Here is a 25,845-nt window from a genome sequence, read left to right on the forward strand (position 1 = left end):
TGCCCAAGGTCACACAGCTGGGAGCCTGCCGGCATTCACGCTGGGCCAGCGCCACCTTGGAAAGGATGCTGTTGGGGAAGCCTTTTACTACTGAACAGTGTCCTCGCTCCAAAAGCCACAGGAGGCTTTTCAAGGCAGCCAAGTCGGATGTAAATCAGGGGAGAGCCCAGGGCTAGCCAGGCTGCTGACAGCAGGGCGGCCTGGGTCACTGTGTCCGGACAAGGCCCACAGCGGGATTTAGGGCTGGCATGCTGCCTGGGAGTAGGGGAGCCGTCGGGGATGCTCTGGGCGCCTGGAAGACCAGCCTGGAGCCTGCTAGAGCCCAAGGAGGCTCCTTAGCCTCTGACAGCCTCCCCTATTATTTAGATACATTCCAGGGAACACGGCTGGCTGGAAGGGGCAGCAGTGGGACCACAGGAGCTGGGACCTGCTGCTTCTGTTGTTTAAAGGCTGGCTCATCCCCGCAGCCATGCGGGCGTTCTCCGTAATCGCGGTCTGCTTTGAGGACAGAGAGGTCGTGGTCTCCTGCTGGCTGGGGCTTTATTTTTGCACTGAGCACCTGTCCTCAGCAAACTGGGAAAGTAGAACACGTAGTGAGTCTGAGTCCTCAAAATGCTGTCCCTGGCCCAGCAGTATGGGCATCACGTGGGAGCCTGCAGAATGCAGAACCTCAGGCCCCACCCCAGACCTGCTCATTTAGACCTTGGGTGTGGGGCTCTGCAATCTGGGTTTTCAAGAGCCCTCCAGGCAATTCTGCTTTGTGTTTAACTTTGAGAAGGGCTGATGACCTCTCTGGCTGTGTGCCTGGGGCCAGGGGTGGGGCTGGGGGGAAGGGTCAGGCCTAACCCTTGCCTGTGATAACTAGAGTTCCAGGGCTGCGGGAACCTCAGGTGTTCTGTCATCCGCATCCTTCCTCTTTTTTATGATGGGAGGAGTATGTCAGAGACATGCATAAAATTACATAGCAAGTTCAAGGCAGGGTATAGGTCTGGATTTTTATATTGCAAATGGCAGAAATCAGTTCAAACAGACTTTAGTTTTATTTAATTTATTTATTTTGAGACGACTCTTTCTCTGTCTCCCAGGCATGAGTCATCACACCCAGCCCAAACTGACATTAAAAATAAAAAAGAGCATTTACTGACTCTTAACTTAAAAGCCCAGGGCCGGCCGGGCACGGTGGCTCAAGCCTGTAATCCCAGCACTTTGGGAGGCCGAGACGGGCGGATCACAAGGTCAGGAGATCGAGACCATCCTGGCTAACACGGCGAAACCCCGTCTCTACTAAAAACAAAAAATTAGCCGGGCGAGGTGGCGGCGCCTGTGGTCCCAGCTACTCGGGAGGCTGAGGCAGGAGAATGGCGGGAACCCGGGAGGCGGAGCTTGCAGTGAGCTGAGATCTGGCCACTGCACTCCAGCCTGGGCGACAGAGCGAGACTCCGTCTCAAAAAAAAAAAAAAAAAAAAAAGCCCAGGGCCATACTTCAGCCTGGGGCTGAATCCAGGTGCTGAAAGATGTCATCGGGACTCAGTTTCTTTCTCTCCATTTCCTGGCTCTGTGTCTCTCTATGCCTGCTTCACTCTCCATGGATGCCCTAGCTGCTCACCAGTGTAGTGCCGCCCCCTGCTCCAATGTAGGCCTATGCGGGTCTCCTGCTGGAACAGGTTTAGGCTGTCCCCAGAAGGGGCATGGGTGCCAGCAGGCTAGATAGATGGACTTTAGTGCTAGTCTTTTTTTCTTTTTTTTTTTCAGGAGACAGGGTCTCACTCTGTCACCCCATCTGGACTGCAGTGGTATGATCACTGCTCGCTGCAGCCTCAAACTTCTGGGCTCAAGCAGTCCTCCCACCTCAGCCTCCCAAGTAGGTGGGACTACAGGCATGTGCCACCATACCCAGCTAATTTTAAATTTTTTTTTTTGTAGAGACAGGTCTCCCTGTGTTGTCCAGGCTGGTCTTGAACTCTTGGGCTTATGATGCTTCTGCCTCAGCCTCCAAGAGTGCTGGGATTGCAGGCATGAGCACACCTGGCCTTTAGTGCCATTCTTATCCTCCTCTCTGAGATGGGCTGGCCTCTTGTAATTGGTAAGGTTTTGCCCCAGGCAGAATTATACTCTCCTTCCTCTGATTCTCTTCACCTTGTGCTTTAAACAGGCTGCCTTCATCTTTCACTTTATCCCACTTCCTTGTGTATGGTCTAGGATAGCAAGGTTTACGTTGCTACTTCCACCACCCAAACCCACGGCAGACATCACTAATCCACCCCAGCCTTCACAGAGCCCAGAATGAAGCCTTGGTGGGCTGTCATGTGCCCAGCCTCTAGCCCGTGGTTCCACGCTTCATGAGCTCAGGGACCTTGGCTCTGTCATCTACTGCTGAGCTTCATGTGCCCAGTGTAGTGTCTGGCACATGAAGTGCACCATAAGTTGTTGACCGACTGTTCCTACCCCATAGTGCCTCGGACCCAGTGGGTGCCAGTGTGAGCCTGTTGAATGCGGGGGCCCTAATGAAGCAATGAGGTCATCTAATTTGGGGGAGAGGGAGCTCTGTAGGCTGCTGGGACTGGCATTTACTGACACTGGCAAGTGTGCCTCTGGGTCTGGGAAGGAGGCTGCCAGGGCAGGGCTGCGGCTACAGCAAGGACAGGGGTCCTGGATTCCTCTGTCTGCCCTCCCAGACCCACCCTCCCACACCCTCTCCCCCAGAGACACCCCCTGCCCATCTCTGCTAATCCCAGTTCAACAATTCATTGAAAATATCTCAGTTGAGAAGAAATCATTTCCTGACTTTGTACACTTAGATTCCAGGAATCCTAGAGAGCCTTCCAGCCTCAGGGCAAGGAGCTTTGCTGGTAGGAGGAGGTGATCTGCCCCCAATTGCCTATTTCCCAAACTGAGCTTCTACTGAAAAAACAACAGAACCAAAAAAAAAAAAAGTCTTCCGGGTTAGTCATGTCTGGGACTGCTTGGCTCAGCAAAGCTCAGCAGATTTCCTGGGCACAGTAATTCTCGCCCCCGAACTGGTTGGTGAATACCACATCCCCTAAGGATCTTCTCCGAGGCCCCTCACTCTGGCTCTGGTGTGTCCCTGCGCCCCTTGGGAATAGTCAGGCCACGTGACTGAGCTGGCGGGGCGCTCAGGAGTGTGGGCTTTCTGTGGCTAGGGCTGTGGAACAGCTTACCCATTTGCAGCTGAAACCTTGTCCCCCTCTGACCAAGGACAACATGCTGGTTCTTGCTGCTGACTGAGTTTCGGGTACCCTGCATCCAGAAGAGGGGCATGTGTGAGTGAGTGGGAGTGCCTGTGTGAGTGTGTGTCTCATGTGGGTCTGTGTGTGACTGTGAACGTGTGTGTGGCTGACACAGGCAAGTGTTGGGGCTGGGAGTCTGCATATGATTACACATGTGTCTGAGTGTGTGTCTGCATGTGAGCTTGTGTTGGCATGTGTGAGTCTGCGTGTGTGAGCCTCAGCGTCCTGGCCTTTCATGGGGGTTGGTCAGCCCCTCCCCAGCACACACGTCTGGTGGTTACAAGTGGGTGAAAAATCGGAGGCCCTGTGCACAGTCTGCCTCTGACCGGATCTCTTTTTTCTGTCTTTGCTTCCTCTCTTTGCAATAGATCCAGAACCAGAACCACAGCCCTTCTGAGGAGCTCCCAAAGGTAAGTGACCTTGGACCTCCAGGTGGGATGGGTGTCTCACACATTGTGCAGTGACCCAAGGTGGGGGGCTCAGGAGCTCCGTGTCTCTCCCAGGCTCTAGGAGGACAAGATAGGACCCCTGAGGCCCACAGACATTGTCCACACCTCACCTCCAGGTGGCAGATCCCCTGGCCTGGGTTGGCCACTCTGTGCCTGCTTGGTCCCCAGCCAGTCTGTGCCAGAGAGGGCACAGGGAGGCCCTGCAAATGGGCCAAGCACTGGTTTCAGAGACCCAGCCTGGGCCCTGTCCTGGCTCTGCTGCAGAGTAGCCTGGGGCAAGTCTGCCGTGGGGAGGAAGCCCTCACTGAGTTGATTCTGAAGATTGGGGGTCTGAGCTTGGCTCTGTCTCTGTTAAAGGTTTGTTGTTGTTTTGAGACAGGGTCACACTCTGTCGCCTAGGCTGGGGTGCAGTGGCATCATCAGGGCTCACTGCAGCCTCGATCTCCCCAGGTTCAGGTGATCCTCCCACCTCAGCCTCCCTAGTAGCTGGCACTACAGGCGCGTACGACCATGCCCAGCCTATTTTTGTATTTTTTTGTAGTAACAGGGTTTCACGATGTTGCCCAGGGCACAGTGGCTCACGCCTGTAATCCCCGCACTTTGGGAGGCCAAGGCAGGAGGATCGCTTGAGGCCAGGAGCTTGAGACCAGCCTGGGCAACATAATGAGCCCCATCTCAGCAAAAATTAAAAATAATATAAATAAAATTATAAGTAAACAAATAAGTAAAATGGAAAACCTTTGCTAAAGTTGCAAGAGTATTACAGTGGCCTCGCATTATGCCCTTCATTGAGATTTTCCCATGGGTAACATTTGCCACATTTGCTTCATCTCTTTCTCACTAATATGTGAAATAAAAATAGTCACGTGAACATTCTTCCATTTTTGCTGAATCATTGGGGAGTAAATTGCAGGCATGATGCCCCTTCACCTCAATCCTTCAGGTCTTTCATAAGAGCTAGGCCAGGCCGGGCGTGGTGGCTCATGCCTGTAATCCCAGCACTTTGGGAGGCCGAGGTGGGTGGATCACAAGGTCAGGAGATCGAGACCATCCTGGCTAACACGGTGAAACCCCGTCTCTACTAAAAACAAAAAATTAGCCGGATGTGGTGGTGGGTGCCTGTAGTGCCATCTACTCAGGAGGCTGAGGCAGGAGAATGGCGTGAACCCGGGAAGCGGAGCTTGCAGTGAGCCGTGATCGTGCCACAGCACTCCAGCTCTGGGTGAAAGAGCAAGACTCCGTATCAAAAAAAAAAAAAAAAAAAAAAAGAGCAAGGCCATTCTCTTATATAACCCTAGCACAGTTATCTACCCCAGGACACTGATTTAACATTGACGTGATTCTGTTATCTGTGGATCTTAATGACATTGCAGTGTTTACAGCAGCTTTATTTTTCTTTTAGTTCAGGATCGTCATTATGTTTTTAAAAAGGGTTTAAGGGATGTCTTCTTCACTGATTTAAGACATTGCCTACTCTAGGGGCTTTCAAAGTCTTATTTAATCCTCGGCATTCATTAAATACATTTTACAATGGGATGTGGCCTGTGTGCGCATGTACACAAACACGCATGTGAAACTCAAGCCATGAAACTGAAGTTTCTCAGATAATCCTCGTACTCACCATCTGCTGTGCTCTGGTCTGCTCTGTCTCGTTTAGTGAAAAAGATGGCCTTGACCCCTTACATTGATGTCAAGACCCACTGTAGACTCTGCTTTGGAATTAGAAAACCCTGGCTTCCTGGGCAGAAATTTCTAAGGGGGAAGGTTAAGCTCCCACTGGTCCAGGGTTTAGATTGGTTGGAGTGGGGTCCCCTGTGAAGCCGGGACTAGACAAGCGTTTGTTTGTGGCCCAGAGCTCCTCAGCCTGCTGCTGCTAGCGGCTGGACCAAGTCCTTCCTTTTCATCAAGCCCCGCTGGCATAGGATGCTTGGTCACAAGCGGTCCCACCCCATGGAGACATATTCTTTGTGCTGTGACATCGGGCGGGGGTGTGTACCCAGCCAGCCGCTGGGCAGGCATGGAGGCGACCTACTCCATGTCAGCCTCCACACTCGTCATCATAATAATTATAGACGTCAATAATAATAATTGCTGCCACTTCCGGGACTCAGCAGGCTCATATGCTGCGAAGAGGTTTACTGTATTAACTCACGTATCCTCTGTCAACCCAAAGAAGTGGGTGTGCTCTTACTCTTTTTGAAAAAATATGGCAAATTTATTGAGCGCTTACTGCACATCAGGCACTGCTAAACACATCACAGACTCATTCACGGCCTCCTCAGAAGCCCTGTGAAGCGGGCACTGATGTCATCTCTATTGTACAGATCAGAAAACTGAGGCTTGGAGGGATGAATTGATTGTTCCTAAGGCCACACAACTAGGAAGGATTTGAACCTTATTGAGCTGACTCTAGCCCACTTCCCCAGGCTGGCAACGGCCTCTGGGTCCAGCCCCTTCCCCTTCCCCCAGGCCTTCCTCCTGGTTAATGAGTAGTCAAAGGCAGCTGGGAAATGAGGCTCCTGCTGCCGGGAGGCTGGAATGTGAGTTCTGCTTCCAGATAAAGAGTCTTGTGCAAGGGGCCCTGCCTGGGATGGGCTGTTATAGGCAATAAACAGAGGTTGCCAGTGTTCCTCTTTTTGAGGCTTGCTGATGTATTTGCACTTGGGAGCTCATTTTATAGAAACGCCTAAGAGGCAGGTTTGCCCTCAGACTTACCTGATGCCTCCTCCAAGCAGCCCTCTTGGCTTATGCTTTCTGAAAGGGATCCTCGGCCCCCTGACATGACAGGGGTGTCTAGAGGAACAAGGTGGAACAACAGACCTTGTCACCTCTGAAATCTGAGCACTGCTGGGTGTGCGCCCTCTTCACTGGCCATGTCACTTGAGGGCTCTGGCCTTCAGGTTCTCATCTGAGAAGGGGCATGATACGGACATGTAAATGTGTGTTGGTTGTTCAGCAGAGCCTGAACTATTAATGGACAAGCCCAAAAAAGTTTTGCTGACAGGGGGCAACCCGTGTAGTGGAGTCCATGGAGCTGGGGAGTCAGGCAGTCCCTAGTTCAAATCCCGGTTCCAGCCCCTGCCGGCTTCGTAACCTGGAGGAGTCACTGAACTACCCTGAGCCTCAGCTAACCCACCTCTGAAATGGCACCCAGGAGGGTTAGAAAGACAGTGATCCTGGGATTTTGAGGTGGGGGTAACCTCATCTCTTTGTAAGCACAGTGAGGTTAAGTGCACAAAAGGCCTAGCACATCAGTGCCAAGCACCCCACATGCAATTTCTCATTTTATCCCCCAAGGTGAGCCCCCTAGAGCAATTCCCCACTCCCTCACCTATGGGGCCGAGTCCAGAAATCAGATTCACCCTCCCGGTGCCTGGGCCAACTTAAGGAAGAGAGAAGATTCTTAACAGGGAGACCCTCTCTGGGCTTGTGGTGAGATCTCCCATGGGGTGTCTGCCGCCACGCCCCAAACCCATTGTAAACTGGTGCATGTAGGAGTGTTGGTATAACAGGCCCATGACTTCCGGTGTTGTCAGAAGAGGCCACCTCAGGCCTGTTCAACAAAAGTGTCAACCTCAACACTCGCTTCCTAGAAGGCCCAAGACCATAATAAAATGATATTTATTGTTTACTCTGGTTATAAAAGTGATACATTTTTGAACTGGTGCAGTGGCTCACGCCTGTAATCCCAGCACTTTGGGAGGCTGAGGTGGGCGGATCACTTGAGGTCAGAAGTTCGAGACCAGCCTGGCCAACATGACAAAACCCCATCTCTGCCAAAAATACAAAAATTAGCCGTGCGTGGTGGTGCGTGCCTGTAGTTCCAGCTACTCTGGAGGATGAGATAAGAGAAAACAAGCTGCTGGATTTGGCCCAGTGGCCAGTTTGCTGACCTTGTTGTAAGTCATGATTTGTTTGGATAAACCAGCGTTTATTTAATTAATCCCATAGTGATGGGAAATTGGCTGGTTACAGTTTCTCTTGTAAACCACTCCGCATTTTTTTTTTTTTTTTTGATAGAGTCTTGCTCTGTCACCCAGGCTGGAGAGCAGTGGTGTGATCATAGCTTACTACAGCCTTGACCTTCCAAGCTCAAGCCTTCCTCCCACCTCAGCCTCCTGAATACCTACCTGAGATTACATGCATGCCACCATGCCTGGCTAATTATTTTTTGTAGAGACTGGGTCTCACTATGTTGCCCAGGCTGGTTTCAAACTTCTGGGCTCAAGTGATCCTCCTGACTTGGCCTTCCAAAGTTCTGGGATTACAGGCATGAGCCACCGCGCCCGGCCTCTATTTTCAATTGTTGTAAAAGACACATAACGCAAAACTGACCATCTTAACCCCTTGAAAGTGTATAATTCAGTTGTGGTAAGTAGATTTAAAGTGTCGTGCAGCCAATTTCCAGAACTTTTTTGTCTGGCAAAGCTGAAGCCAGTAAACGTCTTTTCAGTGGGCGTCTTTACACGTTGGTCTAAGCAAGAACTGGGCTTGCTGGTCAAATGGGGTGCACGTGTTTGAGATGCTGGGCACGTGCTGATGAATCATTGACCCCGAAGAGGTTGCCCTCATTTACACTCTGGCCTGATATCAGTGACAGCCCTGGGGCATCGAGATGGAGGGGTGGCACCTCCCTGGGGAGCTCCTGCCCTCAAGACTTTAGGAAACGGAATTTAAAACAATTCATCGCAGAGAAGCAGCTCCCAGTCTGCCAGCCTTTCTCATTTGGGGAAGATAAGAAAAACCCAGTAAAGCAAAAAATAGCTCTGAGTACTGGGCCAGACTCGAGGTTGAGAAACATACCCCATCCTCTAGAGAAGATGTGCTGTTAGAACCTGAGGTCAGGGGTCCCATGAGCCTGAGTGTGAATGTCATCCAGTTTCTACCCTGCTCTGTGACTCTGGGCACATCGTTTCACCTCTCCATGGGCTTCAGTATCCTCTGTAAAATCGGCCTGATGTAGAAGCTCCCTTCTCTGGTTGTGAGGGTCAGGGAAGAAAAACTGTGAAAGTTAGCAGTTCTAACTGTGAACGTTAGCTCAGAATGGCACATAGCAGTTCTTCAATAAATGATAGTTATTGTTATTGCTAGTATTATTGTGATTATTTTTGGCACCTCTATCTCAGAGAAGTCTGAATATATGCATGGTAATCGCATCTGCAGCCCTCTGCAGTTTGCACAGTTTTTCCAGCTTTGATACCTACATCATCTTGTAGGGTAGTTACTACTGCCCCCATTTACAGGTGAGAACACTGGGGCTCAGGAAGGCAGTGAGAAACTGGAAGTCAGCCACGTGTCAGGACAGGAGCCCGCGTTTAGCCCGCGTCTTTGGCTTTGGTTTTGCACACAGGTGCTGCTGGGAGATGGGACCAGGGCAGGCAGGTGCCTCCTCTCTGGCCTCAGCCTCTCGGGAAAGCTCAGGCCTCAGGTGGAGGGAGGACACCTTGGGTGCATCTTCTCGTCTGGGCTCTTGGACCCAGCAGGGGTCCCGGGGGATTTCTTAAGGGAGGGGGCTTTTTCAGAAATGGACAGGGACTTTTGAGACCATGGCTGCCCACCTCAGTGAAGTCTGAGGGGAGTTCCTGGAAGGCATTTCCATCTGTCCATGTGTTCTAAGTCAGTGGACAATTAAGTCCAGAAACTTCCTGGACTTAAAAAGCAGACATGTCCAGGATCCCTGGGGCTGCAGACAGCCCTGGGGGTTTTGGGAGGCTGGCTCCTCAGGCACCCATGAAGGAAGGTATCCTGGGGCCAGTATTCAGACCCAGCTGCCCACAGGGACCCCCAGGGTGCCTTTATCTACTCATGTCTTCACCCACTTGCTGGCAGAGTGGCAGAGCTGGGACAAGTCACTAACCCTCTGTGTGACTTCTGATTCGCCACGTGAAAATGAGTGAATAGAATAAATCATTTGCTCCCAGGGTAGGTTTTTGGGGTGGCAGCGCCGAGCTTGGGTAAGAGTCTCCACCCCTTCGATTTAGGAGCCAGTGCCCTGGTGCAGATCTCTCCTCTGAGCTGAGTGTACTCTAAGTCAGGCACAGAGCATGTGCGGCATAGGGCTGGTGTCCAGGCCCCACCCCAGCTTGGCTGCTTAGTGGCTCACCCTCTGGGGGCCTGCACGCAGGCCACCTTGGCTTCCTGTCATTGCTTCTCACCCCCACCCTCCTCCCAGCCAGAGGTAGAGTTGCATCCCTGCTCTTCAGCCTCTCAATTCCTAGCCCCAGCTTAGCTCCTGCTTCCAAATCCCCATCCTCACTCCTCTTGCCTTGTGGGGTCCCACCTTGGCCATTGTGTTACACGCCTCCTACCTCCTTTGCTACCTCTGTCACAAGGAGGGGACTAGGTTCTCATTTATGTTTTCCAGGTTGAGTTTTCCTGAGAGCTTCTGATAGTCTCACAGCCCCTCAAGTCTTTTCTGGGCATCCTGCCTGTCCCGGACAAGGGTCTGTCTCTTGTCCCTTAAGTTACTGGGGGCCCAGAGAGACCAGATTCTGATGAAGAATCCAAGACTGGGTCCACATCAATGAGAAGGAAATCGGGATTGATTAGCAATGTCTGTCAAGGGGGCAAGGTGGGAGGAGGTGGCATGTGTGTCATCCACGTGACACCCTTAGTAATGGGCATTTGCTTTGGAAAAACTGTAGAGGAGCCCAGAGGACTTCAAAAGGACTCTACAGCCAGCAAGCAAGATGTGTCTTCTGGATGGGAAGAAGGGGACAAAGTGCCTCCAGAAGGACAGACAGTGCCCGGGGGAGGGAGCCCTGCTGTACCAGGCCTTCTCATGCCTCGGTGTGATCTCACACCTGGGATGAGTGTGAGACACTCACACATGAGTGTTGTGAGACAACGTTCATTCACTTAGTAAATATTGAGCAACCACTATACACCAGGCACAGTGCAGTTGGTAAAGAGCCAGGAGGCTGGGCCTTTCTCACGTGGGTAGAGGGAAGCTGTTTGTGACTGTGGGCTCATGAGCCTGTCTGCCTCCACCTTTTCATCCACTCTTCTCATAACAAGCCTCCTGAGGCTGAGGCTCAGAGGAATGCAGTGACCTGCTCATGGTCACACAGCACCTTGAGACCTCAGGCCTCTGCTCCTCTCAGATCCACCTGTCCTGTTGTGGTGCTGTCAAGAGAATAGTCTTTGGTGCTACTTCTTTGGGCAAGTCCATCTTCTGCCTGGGCCTCAGTTGCCCCATCTGTAAAATGGGCCCTATGATATCTACTGGGTTAGGAAGTACATATAGGAGAAAGCAATTTGGTATTTTGAAAATACCAGCTCTGTCTTATTAAGTAATATTGGTCATAATTCAGGGGTGGTTTATTCACATTTAACAATCCAGACATTCAGTGAAGTCTCTCACCCAAAAGAGACAAATCAGGGAGTGTGGCCTTCTGTGGGCCAAGCGATCCCTGTGCGGCCGAGTCTGGAAGCCTCATGGCTGGTTTCTGGACCTGCCAGATGATTCTGGGGAGAAAGGTTGTCCCAGTTTAAGGTCATAGAGTCGAGACCTTTTGTTTCCCTTTGGCCTTTCTAGTCCATTTGAGAAAGGCACCTTTTCAAAGCCCTGCCAGCTCTGCTGAGTAGGGGAAAGGCCCCAGCAAGAGTGTTTGACGTCAGGGGAAGTTTGGGGAAAATCTCTAAGCATGTAAACATTGAGAATTGAAAGTCTGATCAGTCATCCAAAAGTTATGGACTTTTGCTGTGGCTCAGGCTCCAGCTGGGGCTAGGGACCTAGAAATGAGCTGCCCTCTGTCCAGCCTTGGAACTTATGTGGGAAGATGCTACAAATCAGGACCCTGTCAGGGGTGAGGAGGGTCTCTCAAAGGTGCTTTGGGCATGCAAAGTTACAAAAAGAAAAAAAGAAAAAAAAAAGCTCCCAGAGGTCTTGAATATCAAAAATATGCCAGTTGGGCACCAGACAGTGAGGGCATTCCCAGTTGTGGAAAGGCCTGCTATAGAGTGGAAGCCTGGAGTGACTTTCTAGAAGCCCTAAGGAGTGCAGCATGGCTCGGGTGTCCTGCTCTGGGCAGTGGGGAGGGGAGACAAGCTGCCTGGGGTGGGGGTATGGGTGGGGGTGGTTTGTGACCTCGGATCTGTTCAGAGTGGTTGGTCTTGATTCACTTTGGGGAACCAGCCAGAAACAGGAATCCTTATTTCATGGTTTCAGGTGCCCCTTAAAGGTAGTGCTTGTTGTTTTGAAAACTGGCTTCAGAAGAGACAAACCCTGCCTTCACCCAAACACCGCTGCAGGAGAATTGCAGGCACAGCCACAAGTCCCCAGAGGAAACCCAGTCTAACGAGGTGTCTAACCCAGTTTGCTGACTCACGTGGTTTTGGGAGCCCATGAAGTGCATTGGGAGGGAGAGGACAGGGACGCAGCGCTGTCGAAGGAAGCTCCGTCGAAGCTGCCTCTTTTGACACACAACACCGGCTGGAGATGCAGCTGGTGTTTTCCCAGTGTGGCAGATCTGGAGCCCCGGGGTGTTTGTTTCTGCCTCTCTCTGCACTTAGCTGGATGCTAAGAAGGGGCGGAGTCGAGGTCAAGTGTTGGTTGAACGAGGGCATGAAATGAAAGATGGCTACTCTTTCTTGGGCACAGAGTATCCTGTTTCTCCAGAGAGCAAATCCAATCGTGTATTCGAGGCACTTCCTTGTACCTTCCTTGTGTAATTCGCGATGACCCATTTTACAGATGATGCAACTGAGGCCCCCAGGGGGAAGTGACATTCCTGAGGTCACCACTTGCACCTGGCAAGGGTCACAGTGTTAGGTTCCAACTAAAACCTTCTAGGTGATGCAGCATAGGCGAAGGATGGAAGTAGGCAAAGCTTATTTGTCAGAGTCCCGCAGGAGCTGCCTGCACTGGGAATACAGAGCCCAAGCAGCAGAGGCAGGGAGGGCCCCTCCTTTCCACCCACATTATCAGGAGGAATTATGTAGAACTCGGCCATCTGGGGGTCAGCAGGAACTGCTTGACCAAATAAATAGATGAGTCAATTAAAAAGGACAGATTTCTTGGCTATATATAGTTGTGGCCTAAATCTCAGGTATCCTTGCCCCCAAGGAGTAAAGGGAGCCGTTTTCAGATGGCCCAGGCTATGGACGAGAGAATAAGCTGATTACACCCTAGGCTGCAGTGGGTGAGACACTTTGCAGCAGTGAAAGGAAGCTCTAAGGAGGTGAGGGGTGGGTGGGGGACTCGGGGCAGGGAGGGTGGAAGGCAACAATTGCGTTTCCAAAAATGATGTGGGTTGGGAGACTACCCATGGTCCTTCCCCTCATCAATTTCGTTGAGATTAGTCACACCCCTGGATATCAGCCTCTTAATTTCTCCGGCCAGTCTGAATTTAAATGGCTAAACATTTCTTCCCTAGCCTGCAGGGTCAGTAGTTAGTAATCACCGCAGGTATGCAGGACTTTCACCAATTATGAGTGTAATTAAATGGGAAGATCCTTGCAAGCATTGAGCACTGGGCCTTGCGCAGCCAGGGCTGTTAGCCGCTGCCCTTGTGATTGAGGCCAGCTGCCACCTGGTCCGTGAAGCTACTTTTGATCTGGGCTGATTCAAGAGACCTGGATTCTAATCCTTGAGTTAATTTGAAAACATAATTCCCTTGCCTCCTGCTGGTTTCAGTTTCCCCCTGTGTCAGGTTGAGGGGGAGAGACTTCCTGGTATCTAAGGTCACAACCAGGCGGTGCCCCAGAGCCCAGTGGTTACGGATCCAGACTCCAGTCCACCACTTCCTGGCTGTGCAACCTCGGTCAAGTCGCTTATTGATTCTGAGCTGTAGTTCCTCATCTCCATTTGGGGTAAGTCCCCCCAACCCATCTCAAAGGGTGGCTGGTTAAGGATTGGGTAAAATAATGTGTCCACCTGCTGATTCCCAAACCACACAGGCAAGCACGCAGCCCAGGGAGCTGGGACTGGCCACGAGGCTGGAGGGTTTTGCATACATTTAAAGCATTTCCAGTGTGCTTTTAAGCCCCATTAGACTCTAAGATGCTACAAAGTCTCGCTACTTTCAGACTAATTAGGAGAAAAGTAAGCAGCTGTAATCAGTGAAAAATGATTTAAGGAAAGAAAAAAATATTTAGCCTGATTAAAACATTTCTGTTAGCTAGAATTATGTAAAGTGCCCATCACAGTGCCAGATAGACAATGTCAGCTGCAGTTATTATTTCAGCTATACAAGAACAGGTGGAATTAGGAGAACCAAGGGTTGCTATGACAATAAGCCGGGACCCTCCTCATCCCTACCTGGGAGGAGGGCTGGCCCTGCCCTAGAGCTTCCTGCGGTCTTGGTGAGGAAGAAGAAACTTCTGGACTGGCTTCTCAGGGGAAGGTGCACCTGAGGATGAGCAGGAATGTGTCTTCCAGGGCCTGGGAATGGCAGGGCCTCCCAGAAACGGCCTCCCAGAAATGGGGAGTTCTGTGATAAAGGAACCCCTCTCTGGCTTTCGCTCTGCTGCGGAGTGTTCTTATGTGGTGTACTTTCCTGGAAAACACAGCCGCCCAGCACCCTGCGCTGTGCTGGAAGGGGCATTGTGACCTCATGCTCAGATATTCTGAGGCACAGATAGCCTGGGTGCTGGGTGTCTTCCGCACTCTCTCTGGCTGCTTCTGTGCCTCAGTCTCCCCTGCCTCCAGTGAGTGAGTCGTGCTTGCTTGTCCACCCATGTCCACATCTGCTCACAGAGCCTCTGCCCCTTTCCAGAACCACGTTGGGTTCCCTTCTGTGACTCATGCCCTGTGAGGTCACCGGCAACTGCAGTCACCTGAGAAATGGGGTTCAGTGGACTGTGCCCACAGTAAGAGGGTGCAGGGAGCCAATATGGGAGCCCTTTGGTCACATTTAATTCCTGGCAACCTGGGTGGCCCTGCCAGAGCCCCCAGTAGGATAAAGGTCTTCCCCAGAGGCCTGCAGCTTGAAGGAGGGCATGGCTCCTCTCACTGAGGATACTTGCCCAGGTCGCCCCCCCGCAGACCACACTGGGAGCCTCTGTTTTCTCGACTCAGCCCAAATCCTTGCTGCAGGCAGCCTCTCAGTACCTGAGCTGACACAAAGTGGGTTGCCAGGTGGACAGGGGTCGGCGGAACCCTCCCATGGGGCCAAGGACCTCCGTGGGATTTGGGGCTCTGTGTTTCCTAGGCCTGGGAGAGAGCTCTCCAAACCAGCAGGGAGCCCTGCTGGGCCTAAGACATCCAGGCAGCAGGGGAGGGAACTGAACATCCAGACCAGACCTAGGACATGGGAGACCAAGGCACTCATCGAGGCTCAAGCAGCCCTTCTCCACTTGGGCCTCCGTTTCCCCACCTGTGCAATGGGGACATTAGGCCAGATGATAGTGTTGAATTTCACAACCTACTCCAAATTCAGAAACAAAATTTGGATTGAGAGATGGAGTAACCTGCCCTCGGACTGGCACACTTTTAATTTTACCATCGTATGGGGATTTTTTTTTTTGAGTGACCAACTGCTCTCGCCATGATGTAAAAGGAGAAACCACGTACCAAAAAGTAATAATATCCCAAAAAGTATAAGGCAGTAATGTTAGAAGGCAGGGATACCTCACATTGTGGGCTGGGGAAGGCTTCATTCCAGAGTGGCATAGCCCACAACCTGGCCTTGGACAGCCACAGAATAGAAGCCCTTTGGGGAGACCTAAAAGCCAACCACAATAATTGCAGCTGTCCTGAGTCCTGCTACAGGCAGGCAGCTCTTCCGGATTAGCCCCAGTATGAGTAGCTGTTCCCCTTCACACATGGAGTTTTAATGTACACGTCTCTGGGCACCTGGCCCTGTCCTGAGCAATTAACCTGGTGTGGTTGCCATCCACCCTGTGAAGTCGATGCCGTTATCAGCGATGTTTTACAGCTGAGGAAACTGAGGCACAGAGCATATGCTGCCCAGGGTTGCAGAGCTGGGGTTTGAGCCCCATCACCCTGGCTTCAGAGCTTCCTGGCTAGCCCCGCCTTCCTTCCCAAGCCTCTGTCTGCTTACTGTATGTGAACTCTGGGCGTTAAGTTGTTGGGCTGACCTGTCATTCAGTGGTGCCTAAATGAGGGGTCTTCGGTGCCCAAGGACCTTCAGCCAGGAGCTGTGGGGTTTCAAAGCTGCCATGTCGAGGGGTCCCAGTATCTGATTTCTGCAGTTGCAGCCATCCTGGGGGCCACGCAAGGTGACATTCCTCTCCTGAAGGTTTTCTCTCCAACTGCCCAAGGTGTCCGCGGTGGCCAGCGGGTGACAAGAAGCTGCGTGGCCACCCTGCTCCAAGGAGCTGCCCTGCTGTTCCCTCCTGTGGGTTGTTGGGGCCGCTCTGCAGGTCCACAGCAAAGTCCTTTTCTACTCTCGAGTCCAGTTCCCAGCCCCTGTAACTTCCATTTCCCCAACTTAGCAGGTGCCACCATCCCAAGGGCCACAAGGGTACTCAGTACTTTGCATGGGGAACTGCAGGCCTTGATCTGGCCTCCCCGCTCCTCCACTCTGCTTTCTGCCCTGAGATGCTCCCCTAACTGTATCCTAAGGGCTAGGGGAGGGAGGTGATGGCAGGTTTTCCCATCTGTGCTCAGATCCCCAGGGAGCCACCAACCCAGGGGACTCACATTGCTCAGTCAGCAAGAGTATGGATGGGGACCCCAGGATCCCCCAGTCACACCCGTTGCAGAAGAGGAGGCTGGCCCCTGAGAGGCCCAGGGAGAGATAGTTGGAATAGAAGGGAGGGGGCAGCTAGGAGGAGGCCCAGGTGTCAGGGTGACACCCTGAATCTCAGAACCGGGGTGTTATGGTGACACCCCGAATCTCAGAACCGGTTGGCTGGTGTTTGAGCCCTGGTCTTGGCTCTGTGAGATGATCTGTAAAGCACTCGGTGGGCATGGCCCCCAGAAGATGCTCAGCAGGGCCTCGGCTCAGAGTTCAGGCTGCCCATGGTTTTAGGAAGAATGCTGGTCAATTTTGTCATCATCCTGATAGCTTGAACTTTCTAAGTGCCTGCTGTATGCCAGGCACTGTTCTAAGCAGTCCATACATGTTTGGTTCTTTAATCTCTCAACAGCCTCACAACTTAGGAACTGTTATTGCCCCCATTCTATATTTGAGGAACCTGAAGCACAGACAGGTTTATTTATGGTGTGTAACTTTCTCTCCTGGGGAGGGTGCCTTCACCGAGAGGGGCCTGTGTGTGCAGGTGTGTGGGAGGGACAGTTGGGACCCTGCGCCTCCAGGCTGATGAGTCTCCTGAGAGCAGGTCTCAACCACAGTCCAGAGCGGGGCAAGCCTCACCTTGCTCAAGCAGTGTCAGCAGAGCCTCCGGTGGCCTTTCCTGCCATTGGTCCCTGTGCCTGGGGAGGTGGTGTTTAAGGGACAGGTGTTTCTGCTGTTGGGGAAGTCCCACCTGCTGCCTCCACTGGAGAAAGTGACCCGCCACTGCTGGGTGACAGCGAGGGGAGCCCCTAAGTCCCAGGCAATGTGCCTTGCAGCTCATTCCTGTCCTTGGAGACACTGCCTGGGGCCTGCTCAGCTGAACTGTGCCCCTGGCCTGCTGCAGAGACAAGGCCAGGCTTCTTTTTCCCTCTGTACCCCGCAGCCCCAGGAGTTGAGGTTGGTCTCCAAGGCTTCTCCCCTCAGTATCAAATATGCAGGCCCCACTTAGCTGCCCAGCTCCAGAAGCCCTTGGTCCCCCCTGCCAGCCCTTGCCTTGATTTCTCAAACTCCCTTTCTCTTTAGCAAGTGGATAAAGGCATGTTGGCTCTGTCCTGGGTCCACATCTGGGCTCTGCCACTCGCTACAGAGTAACCTTGGCCAGGTCATTCTCCTCTGAGCCTCGTTTTCCTTATTTGTATAATGAGGGCCAAGGTCTTCATCTGCCAGGGCCTGGTGAGGAGCAGCAGCAATAGGGAATAAGAGACCTTCTGGCAAACTCTCAAGTCCAGGACAAATGGCTCTTGGGATGATCCTGGAGTTAGTGAGGCTGGCAGAAGTGAAACTCAGCCTGGCCCAGCCCCTAGATGCTCACGGTCTGGCAGATGAGACGTCTGTGCACACACGCACCACATGCACGCACTGTCATCAGCCAGCCTTAATCTCTTTCCTGAGCTGATTTTGTTTGATGTTTTGCCCAAGTGCCTCCCAGTTCATTAGCACCACCGTTCCCAACCTCACCTGATTTTAAGATTCACTTGGGAAGCTGGTTAAACAGGACAGATTCGTGGGCCCCCACCTTGAAAATTCAGTCAGTAGGTCTGCATGGGCCCAGGGATCTGCATTTTTAGCCAGTGTCTCAGGCAGCTCTGATGTTCCCCATGTGAGGATTCTGGTCATCCACTAGTCCCTCCTAAGATCCCAGAGGCTTCAGCAATGAATGACTTTACACATTATGAGGCCTGTTTACAGGTCAAGAAACTGAGGTTTCCAAGGAGAACTTTGAAGTTTGTCCAAAGTTGCAAGTTCTGAATGAGAGTCCAGTGTCTGGTGAATGGTGGGGGTGATTTTTGCTGGAGGATGCTAAACGGAAGAGTCTTGGGCGGGGAGGAAGGGCTTTTGCGGGGAGGTGACACTTGGGCCAGGGTCTTCAAGGTGGGTGGGATGTACCTAAATGTGAGAGTACCCACAAACCAAGCAGACTTGAAAGGGGCAGTGCCGGAGAGACTCATGCTGGGCAAAAGGAGAAATAAGGTGGCAGAGATTGGGGGCAAGGCAGACCACTCTAGTGAGCCTGGGATTCCAAGAGGAGAAGTTTAGATTATCATCTAGGCAGCTGGGAGTCACTGAGAGTTCTTGAGCTGGGGGCTGACATGGCAGGCATTTGGGGTTTGCTAGAAACAAACCCAGCTAAGCAGGTGGGAGCAGAGGTCAGGGCATGCCTTCAAGGAGCTTCCAGTGGTTGGTGTGGCCTCTTGGGCCACACTACAAGTGACAGGCCATCAGAAGGTACACCATGTTCCCAGAACCCCCGAGCTTAAGCTAAATTGCAATGGAAGGTTGAGGGAGATGGCCACCACTGGGGGTTGCCCTGGGAGATGGCCTCTGCACGTAGGAAGACCACAGTTGAGAAGTGTCAGTCCTCCCTGCAGCCTAGCCCCACCCAAGTGTGGATTTTAGTGCTGAGCTTTTCTTCTGGCTGAGCAGTAACCGCTGTTAGGCACCATCTTGTAGTGCTGGAAGTTGCTGCCACCGCTGCATCAACAGTTGCCAACCTGATAGAAATAGATATGAGCCTCACCCACCCAGGTTTGGAATAAGAGCTTATGTTCAGCCTCTGGCATCCACTGTGTCCCACCAGGTTGGGGTTGTCGGGAATGTCCCGCCCTCCACCACATCTTTCAGGCCTCAGTTTCCCCTCTGTGAAATGAGTTCCCTCCAGCTCTGATGGGGCTGTCTGTGGAGGAGGCTAGAGACTGTAGCTTTGTCTTGTCATTGATCTGCTGTGTGGCCTGGGCCTCAGTTTCCTCATCTGTAAATTGGGCTTGGATGTGGACGTGCCAAGACCTCTGAAGCCCCACTGTGAGTCTTTAATTTTGTGTGGGATCCCAGGGTCCCCGGCACTTGGCAAACCTTTAGGGGCAGGAAAAATTAACTTGAAAGTCATTATGGGAAGATGCTCAGGAATGCACATATCATTTTAATGAAAAGTGATTTCCTAAAGATTTGGGGTTTATCTGTAGAGTTTTGACCATTTGATGGGAAACTGTGCTCAGATGTTGGGAGCACATTCTGGTCCACCCTTCCCCACTGTCCACAGCCCCCAGCATCTGTCATTGCAGTTTGCTCTGTCACCCTCGTAGAGGAGCCCTCAGAATGCCTGACGTGGAAGGCTGTTTGTCCCTACACGGAGTGTCCCCGGAGCCCTGAGCCCTAAACATTCCATCTGAAAAATCCTCATCGTGCTGGGCCTTGTATTAATACCGGATGTCAGGAAGCAGGCCCCGGGTGACTGGGGAGTAACAGACAGTGACAGTACGGGCTGGGAACGCAGGGACAGAGCTGTCCTGGAGGCTGTCCCATCAAGGCAGTGAAGGGTGTCTGCTCATTAGGCAGGGGAAGAGTGTACCGGGCTGAGGGCACAGCACAAGCCAAGGTGTTGGGGCTTGAGAAGGCACAGCGTGTACTTCAGCAAGCCCTGGGGGTCTTGGGCTGGTTCTGGATGGTGGAGGGGGCCTAGGAATCGGCTTCCAGATAAGTAGAGCACGCCCCTGTGCTCCACAACACAGTGGGCACCAGTGACCGACAGTGCTAGTTCCCCACCCTGTCTTGCTAAATCTCAGGCTGCTTGGTTCCTCTAGCACCACACTCTGGTCGAGCTGAATTTCTGAGTCCGAGTGAGGTGGGGCGGAGGTAGGAAGGAAGAAGAAAGTCCACCCTCATCGGGGAGAAAAACATGTTTAAAAGAGGAACAAGGAGGGGGAGGTTGTTTGCAAACATTTAATGAGGGTAGGAGTTTCACATACTGTAGATGGGATATTGTGCCCATTTTAGAGAGGGTAACACTGAGACTGAAGAGAGAAGGTGACTTGCCCAAGGCTTTACAGCAGAGCGCCCTGGCTGGTTTCCATGGCACTGTGGCATCCGGCAGAGCCCTGGTGACAGAGTTGGGGGTGGTCTGGCTCCTGCATGCGCACCCTTAGCTGACTCTGTCATTGGGGCCTGTATCCTTCCAGTTTCTATAGAGCAAGGGAGGGGCTGCCCTCTGTCTGCTTTTCATAGCCAACAAGGAGCAGGGCTTTAGGGTTCTTACAGCTTAAAAGGAGAAGGTCAAGGAAATGGCAACCAACCTTTCTCTTTTCTTGAGTTTCTTTTTTGTGGCCTCCAGAAATAATCCTGGGCTCTGCAGAGCCTGTTTCAGGCTCATGGTCTACCCTACCCCGCCCCCATTTCCGGCAAAACCAGGCTGAGGGCTGGGCTGCTAGCGAAACTGACAGCAAGAGTGACAGCCCTGTGCTGTCTCTGGTGAGTCAGTGCCAGGAGGTGGCTGCTGACTCACCCACTCCTTCCGCAGGCTCCAGGGGCCCCTGCAGCAGCCTGACTCCAGCCAGCTCTGGGCCATGGGGGAAGGAGATGGAAAAGGGGCTTGGCTCCCTCCGACCCTTCACCCAGCCCCTGCACCCTGGAGCGGGGCTGCAGGCAGTGTGGCAGCTGTGCTGTTATTGGCCTAAACACATAGCAACAGGAAAACAACCCCAAAACTCCAGCCTCAAGAGCAAGTCCAACAGTGCACGACTCGCCAGGTCAGGAGCCAGGCTTTGCAGAAGCCCCCATGTACACAGAATCTACAGATGGGGCCGCTCTCGGCCCCGCCTCTGGCCATGAAAGCAGGCCTCCAGGTACCCAAGGTAGGCATTTGGTGGCCCTCCCTGAGCTCCTCTTCCTCCTCCAGCCCAGCTGTGGGTACCGAGTGCCCTGGAAGTCTACTGAGTGGTGTCCAGGGTCCCCTCAGACAGCATCTCAGGGACTTGACCTTCCTCTGTGCGTCCAGGCCGTCAGGCCCAGCTCTCAGGGGCTCTTTGACCAGAGACGTCTTTGAAGCCTACGCCTGACCAGACACGGAACCTCCTCCTTCCTCTGAACTTGTAGAATAATTTTTGCTTGTTGAACAAAACGAGCCCCCGCTCCTTCTGTAGTCGTTAGTGCTGTGAAGGTGAAGATGACCCAGTCTCCCGGGGGTGGCCCTGGGCCAGGCATGTAACAGGTGCTCCATCAGCCGGAGCTCTCGCCACCTCCCCCAGGGAGAACTGCCCCAGGTAAGCGAGTGCCTGCTCAGAGTAGAGTGGGCAGATGACTTCCCAAGAGCACAGCACAGCAAAGGGTGACCCTGTTCCTTTCAAAGCACGGCTTCACCCATGGAGCCGGCAGGGTTTGGGCTTCCTGCACGAGGATGTTGTGTTTGTGCCGCCAGCCTCAGGTGTTAGGTCCTTGGCCAAGGGGAAGACATTCCGGCCACCCAGCCCACAGGTTCTCAGCTCATGGTGAGGAACCCAGGCGGCCGAGATGTGGGGTGAAGGACTCCACAGGCCCCACCGGAAAGTGTTAGCTGGGCACAGTAGCTCACATCTGTAATCTCAGCACTTTGGGAGGCCGAGGCGGGCGGATCACTTGAGGTCAGGAGTTTGAGACTGTCCTGGCCAACATGGTAAAACCCCGTCTCTACTAAAAATACTAAATAATTAGCCGGGTGTGGTGGCACACATCTGTAATCCTAACTATTCAGGAGGCTGAGGAACGAGAATCCCTTGAACCCAGGTGGTGGAAGTTGCAGTGAGCTGAGATCGCACCCTGCACTCCAGCCTGGGCAACAGAGCTAGACTCTGTCTCAAAAAAAAAAAAAAAAAAAAAGTCACAAGTGCCTGCAGGGAAAAATCCAACATGGCCCTTAAGTTCCCTTTCAGAGTAGAAGGGAAGGGTTGGCCAGGTGGTCAGGGACAAGCCAGGGCTTTTAGCCAAAAGCATTGAGCCCTTACTGGGGCAGCACAAAACTTGGAATAAATCCAAGTTCTAACTCTGGCCTTGGGGGCCCCGTCCCCTCTTCCTCTCTGCCTGCTGGCTGTCTGTTTCTTCACTAGGTGCACCATGGCCCTCTTTACACCTGCTGTTCCCTGCTCTTAGAATACCGTTCCCCCAGTTCTTTGCCATGCAGGTCTCAGCTTCAGTGTGGTTAAAAGCTTGATCCCTGGAGCTGAGCTTCTGGGTTTGAATCCCAGCTGTATGACCTTGGGTAAGTGGCTTCACTTCCCTGGGCCTCTTTCCATCATCCCAGCTGCTGAGGAGTAAGTGAGTGAGTTGGTGCCTGGAAATGGCTTGGCACAGGACCTGCCTACAGTGAGTCCTCAGCGAGCTGCTGCTGTTATGAAATGTCACCTCCACAGAGGGGACTGCTTTGTTTACTTCTGTGTGGTGGGCACTGTCGTAAATATTTGTTCATTTATGTGTTTAGTGTCTATCTCCCCTTCTTCAGGCCAGCTTGGTGAGGCTCAACCACTGTCTCCAGTTCCTAGGGCAGTGCCTGGCACATAGTAGGGTGAATTAACAACCACTGCTTGCCAAAGCCACTCGAACCCTTATTCTAACCCTGGACCTCTGAGCTGCAGAGGGGAAGTGACTTCGCCTGCATGACCCAGCTTTCTGACCTCACCCACTGCCCTTTCCCCAACTTCGCTGCTTGGGCTGTGCTGTGGGGCACCTCTGTTTGGAGTATGGTGTATGCCCCAAACACCTTCATCTGGGGCAGCGCCAGCCACCTTGCCTCATCCCGGCCCTTCCCAGGCCATCCTGCCACTGGGAGCCTGCCATGCCTCCAGCCCCCCCCCTGCAGCTGGCACGGTGGCACTCTCATTGCTGCCTCTCCTCTGCTGCCAGACTGTGGTTCTCTGAGGCTTTGGGCCAGGTCCTGCCACTTCCAAGGAGATGATAAAACAGTTTGGACCCGGTCCCCAGACCTTGTGTTCACCTGCCAATGTTTTTATGAGGGGAAGGTGACAAGTTGGCTGTCGATTGAACTCATACCGTGCCTCACCACCCCCGGCGTTGTTCCAGAGGCTTGTTCTTTGCAAAACCTGCTCACTGTCATCCACTCTCCCCCAGCAAACCACAGACTAAGAAGAACTACCTGGTCTGGCTGGTCCCCGTCAAGAGGTCACCTTGCCCCAGGGTGGCACCAAGGTCATGGAGTTGGGATGTGGGTGCAAATCCTGGCCCACTATCCTGTAGCTGTGGGACCTGGGACAAGGCTTCTCCCTTCTCTGAGCCTCAGCCTCCTGATCTGTTAAAGGCAAGGCTGATGAGGCTGGGGGTGAGGTAGAGGCTTCTCTGCAGGTTGAGGGCAGAGTGTGATCCAGGCAGGAGGCTTCTAGCGGAGGTCGGGGGTCTCTGAGGGTAGACCTGTACTTTGTTGGGGTGGAGGTTGCAGTTAAATCAGGAGAGGGGAGGCCCTCACCCGAGGATGCTGAACCCCAGGTAGATAACAAGCCCCTGTCCCAGAGATGGCATGCCGAAACAGTTTCCTCAACAGAATTCACTTTCACTACAACCAGAATATTTTTGCTCATTGTTTCGACTTTGTTCCGGGCAAAACAATGCCTGGCTTCCTGGATGACCTCACCGGGACAAGCCATCGGGGCTGTAAGCCAGCCTGGTCAGCATCTCCGCACGAGCCCTTTCTTCCCTTTGCCACGGCCACCTTAGGTGACCTGGGGGCAATCGTGTGACCAAAGAGGACAAACTGGCCACAGGCTGAGTCTGGCCCCCTCTGCATTTGTGTTTGACCCAGGTGGTGGTTTAGAAACTGAAAAATGTGTGTGTGCATACAACCCAGATTTCAACATCTCTCGAGAAGTTGGAAGATCCAGCCCTAGTGGGCCCCAGTCCCAAAGGCACCTGCAGTAGTGGGAGCTGAGGAGAGCTGCCTGTGAGTCCAGACTCCTCCTGTCCCCTGGTTCCCACTCTTCCCTGCAGCCTCGCCAGCCCAGTGGACTCCTGTCCTTTGCCTGCCAGGCTTCTGGAGGCTTTGGAGCTCGCCACGCTTGAGTTAACCTTTCCTTGGGAGCAGATAACCAACAGATACAGACCACATGATACAATTCAATGATTCAGTCTCTTAAAGGTATACTTTTAAAATATATATAAAAGAGAAAAAAAAAAGCCTTTGATTAATTTCCACTTAAAACAGCTACTCCACTTAGAGTGGTGGAAAGCACTTCTACTTTATTATTATTTTTTTCATGTCTTTAGAAACAGGGTCTTGCTCTATAACCCAGCCTGGAGTGCAGTGGCACGATCACAACGCACTGCAGCCTCCAACTCCCGGGTGCAAGTGATCCTCCTACCGCAGCCTCCTGAGTAGCTGGGACTGCAGGTGCACACGACCACACCTGGCTAATTTTTTTTAACTTTTTGTACAGACAGGCTCCGACTGTGTTGCCCAGGCTTATCTGGAACTCCTGGCCTCAAGCCATCCTTTCACTTCAGCCTTCCAGAGTGTTGGGATTAAAGGTGTGAGCCACCACGCCCACCCAGGAATAGCACTCTTAATAACAACTCCCTTTTTCTTTTTTTTTTTTGGTGCTTAATTGTTAAACACTAGGGCCAAAGAGGGTGCCCTTGGCAGGCATCACTGATAGATCCTGGCCATCCTGCTCACTGAGCCTTTACCTAGCCCAGAATCTATGGAGACAGTGGTCCAGGGAGCCCCATCAGAGCTCCTTGTTTGCTAGAGGAGGGCTCCAGTCCAGCACGCCATCTGTCTTGCCTGAGTCTGTGCTGTTTCATCAGCTGGCCTGGCCCAGCCCTGTGGCCTTTGGCACTGACTGCTCCCCAGGCCCTGTCCAGCCTCCTGAGCCCCGTCTCCATCATGTGGCCCTTCACTTCCCTGTTTGCCCTTGCCTAGTTCCCCAATTTGTCAGCCGGCTTGCAGCTGGCTCTTTAAAGACACCAGACCCCATTTCATTTTGTAAAGCAGGTGACCCATAGCAGCCGCAGTGGTTGAGAACATGGACTTCAGAGGCCAAGACGGGGCATTTGGAGCTCAAGTGGCCTTTTCCTCACCGTGTGACTGTGGACAAATGACTTCACATCTCTGTGCCTCATCAGCACAGGAAGGATGGTAGCAGCACCCACTGAGGGGATTAGCTAAGAAAACGAAAATGTGCTTGTAGTCAGTGCTCTTTTTAAAAAGATGCATATTCTGCTTGTATATATGGTCAGTGCTTAATAAACACAGCTATCTTTTTCTTAAAAGTAACTTTTTTTTTTTCTTTTTTTTTTTTGAGACAGGGTCTCGCTCTGTCACCCAGGCTGGAGTGCAGTGGAGCAATCATGGCTCACTGCAGCCTTGACTTCTGAGGCTCAAGTGATCCTCCCACCTCAGCCTCCCGTGTAGCTGGGACTACAGGCGTGTGCCACCACACCCAGCTAATTTTTTGTAGTTTTTGTAAAGATGGGGTTTTGCCATATTGCCCAGGCTGGAAGTTTTAAAATTGATAAGTAAAAATTGTATATACTTATGGTGTAGAATGACTAGATCAAGCCAATTAACTTATGTATCACCTCACTTACTAAACATTTTTTGTGTGTAGTGAGAACACTTAAAATCTACTCTCAACAGTTTTCAAGTATACAATATGCTATTAATTTTAATCACCATGACACCTTGACATACAT

At 52.4% G+C, this 25,845-nt stretch overlaps 1 protein-coding gene across 9 annotated transcripts in view; it reads left to right on the forward strand.

Moving 5' to 3' along the window:
* The window catches only part of SLC6A6 (solute carrier family 6 member 6), an 87,593-nt gene that overhangs the window by 10,318 nt on the left and 51,430 nt on the right, over positions 1-25,845 (forward strand). For 5 of the 9 annotated variants that reach the window (XR_012431527.1, XM_074033071.1, XM_005571686.4 and 2 more), the window contains exon 2: positions 3,617-3,658. Coding sequence is in view for 2 of the 9 variants with exons in the window: in XM_045385696.2 (XP_045241631.2) it covers positions 20,951-21,026 (76 nt within the window). In the remaining 7 variants the exon portion in view is untranslated. Of the gene's footprint in view, positions 1-3,616; positions 3,659-20,692; positions 21,027-25,845 lie in introns of all 9 variants that reach the window. The other 4 variants (XR_012431526.1, XM_074033072.1, XM_045385696.2 and 1 more) reach the window with 1 other exon arrangement.

The sequence above is a fragment of the Macaca fascicularis genome, chromosome 2 (assembly GCF_037993035.2).
Source record: "Macaca fascicularis isolate 582-1 chromosome 2, T2T-MFA8v1.1".
Classification (NCBI taxonomy): Eukaryota; Metazoa; Chordata; class Mammalia; order Primates; family Cercopithecidae; genus Macaca; species Macaca fascicularis.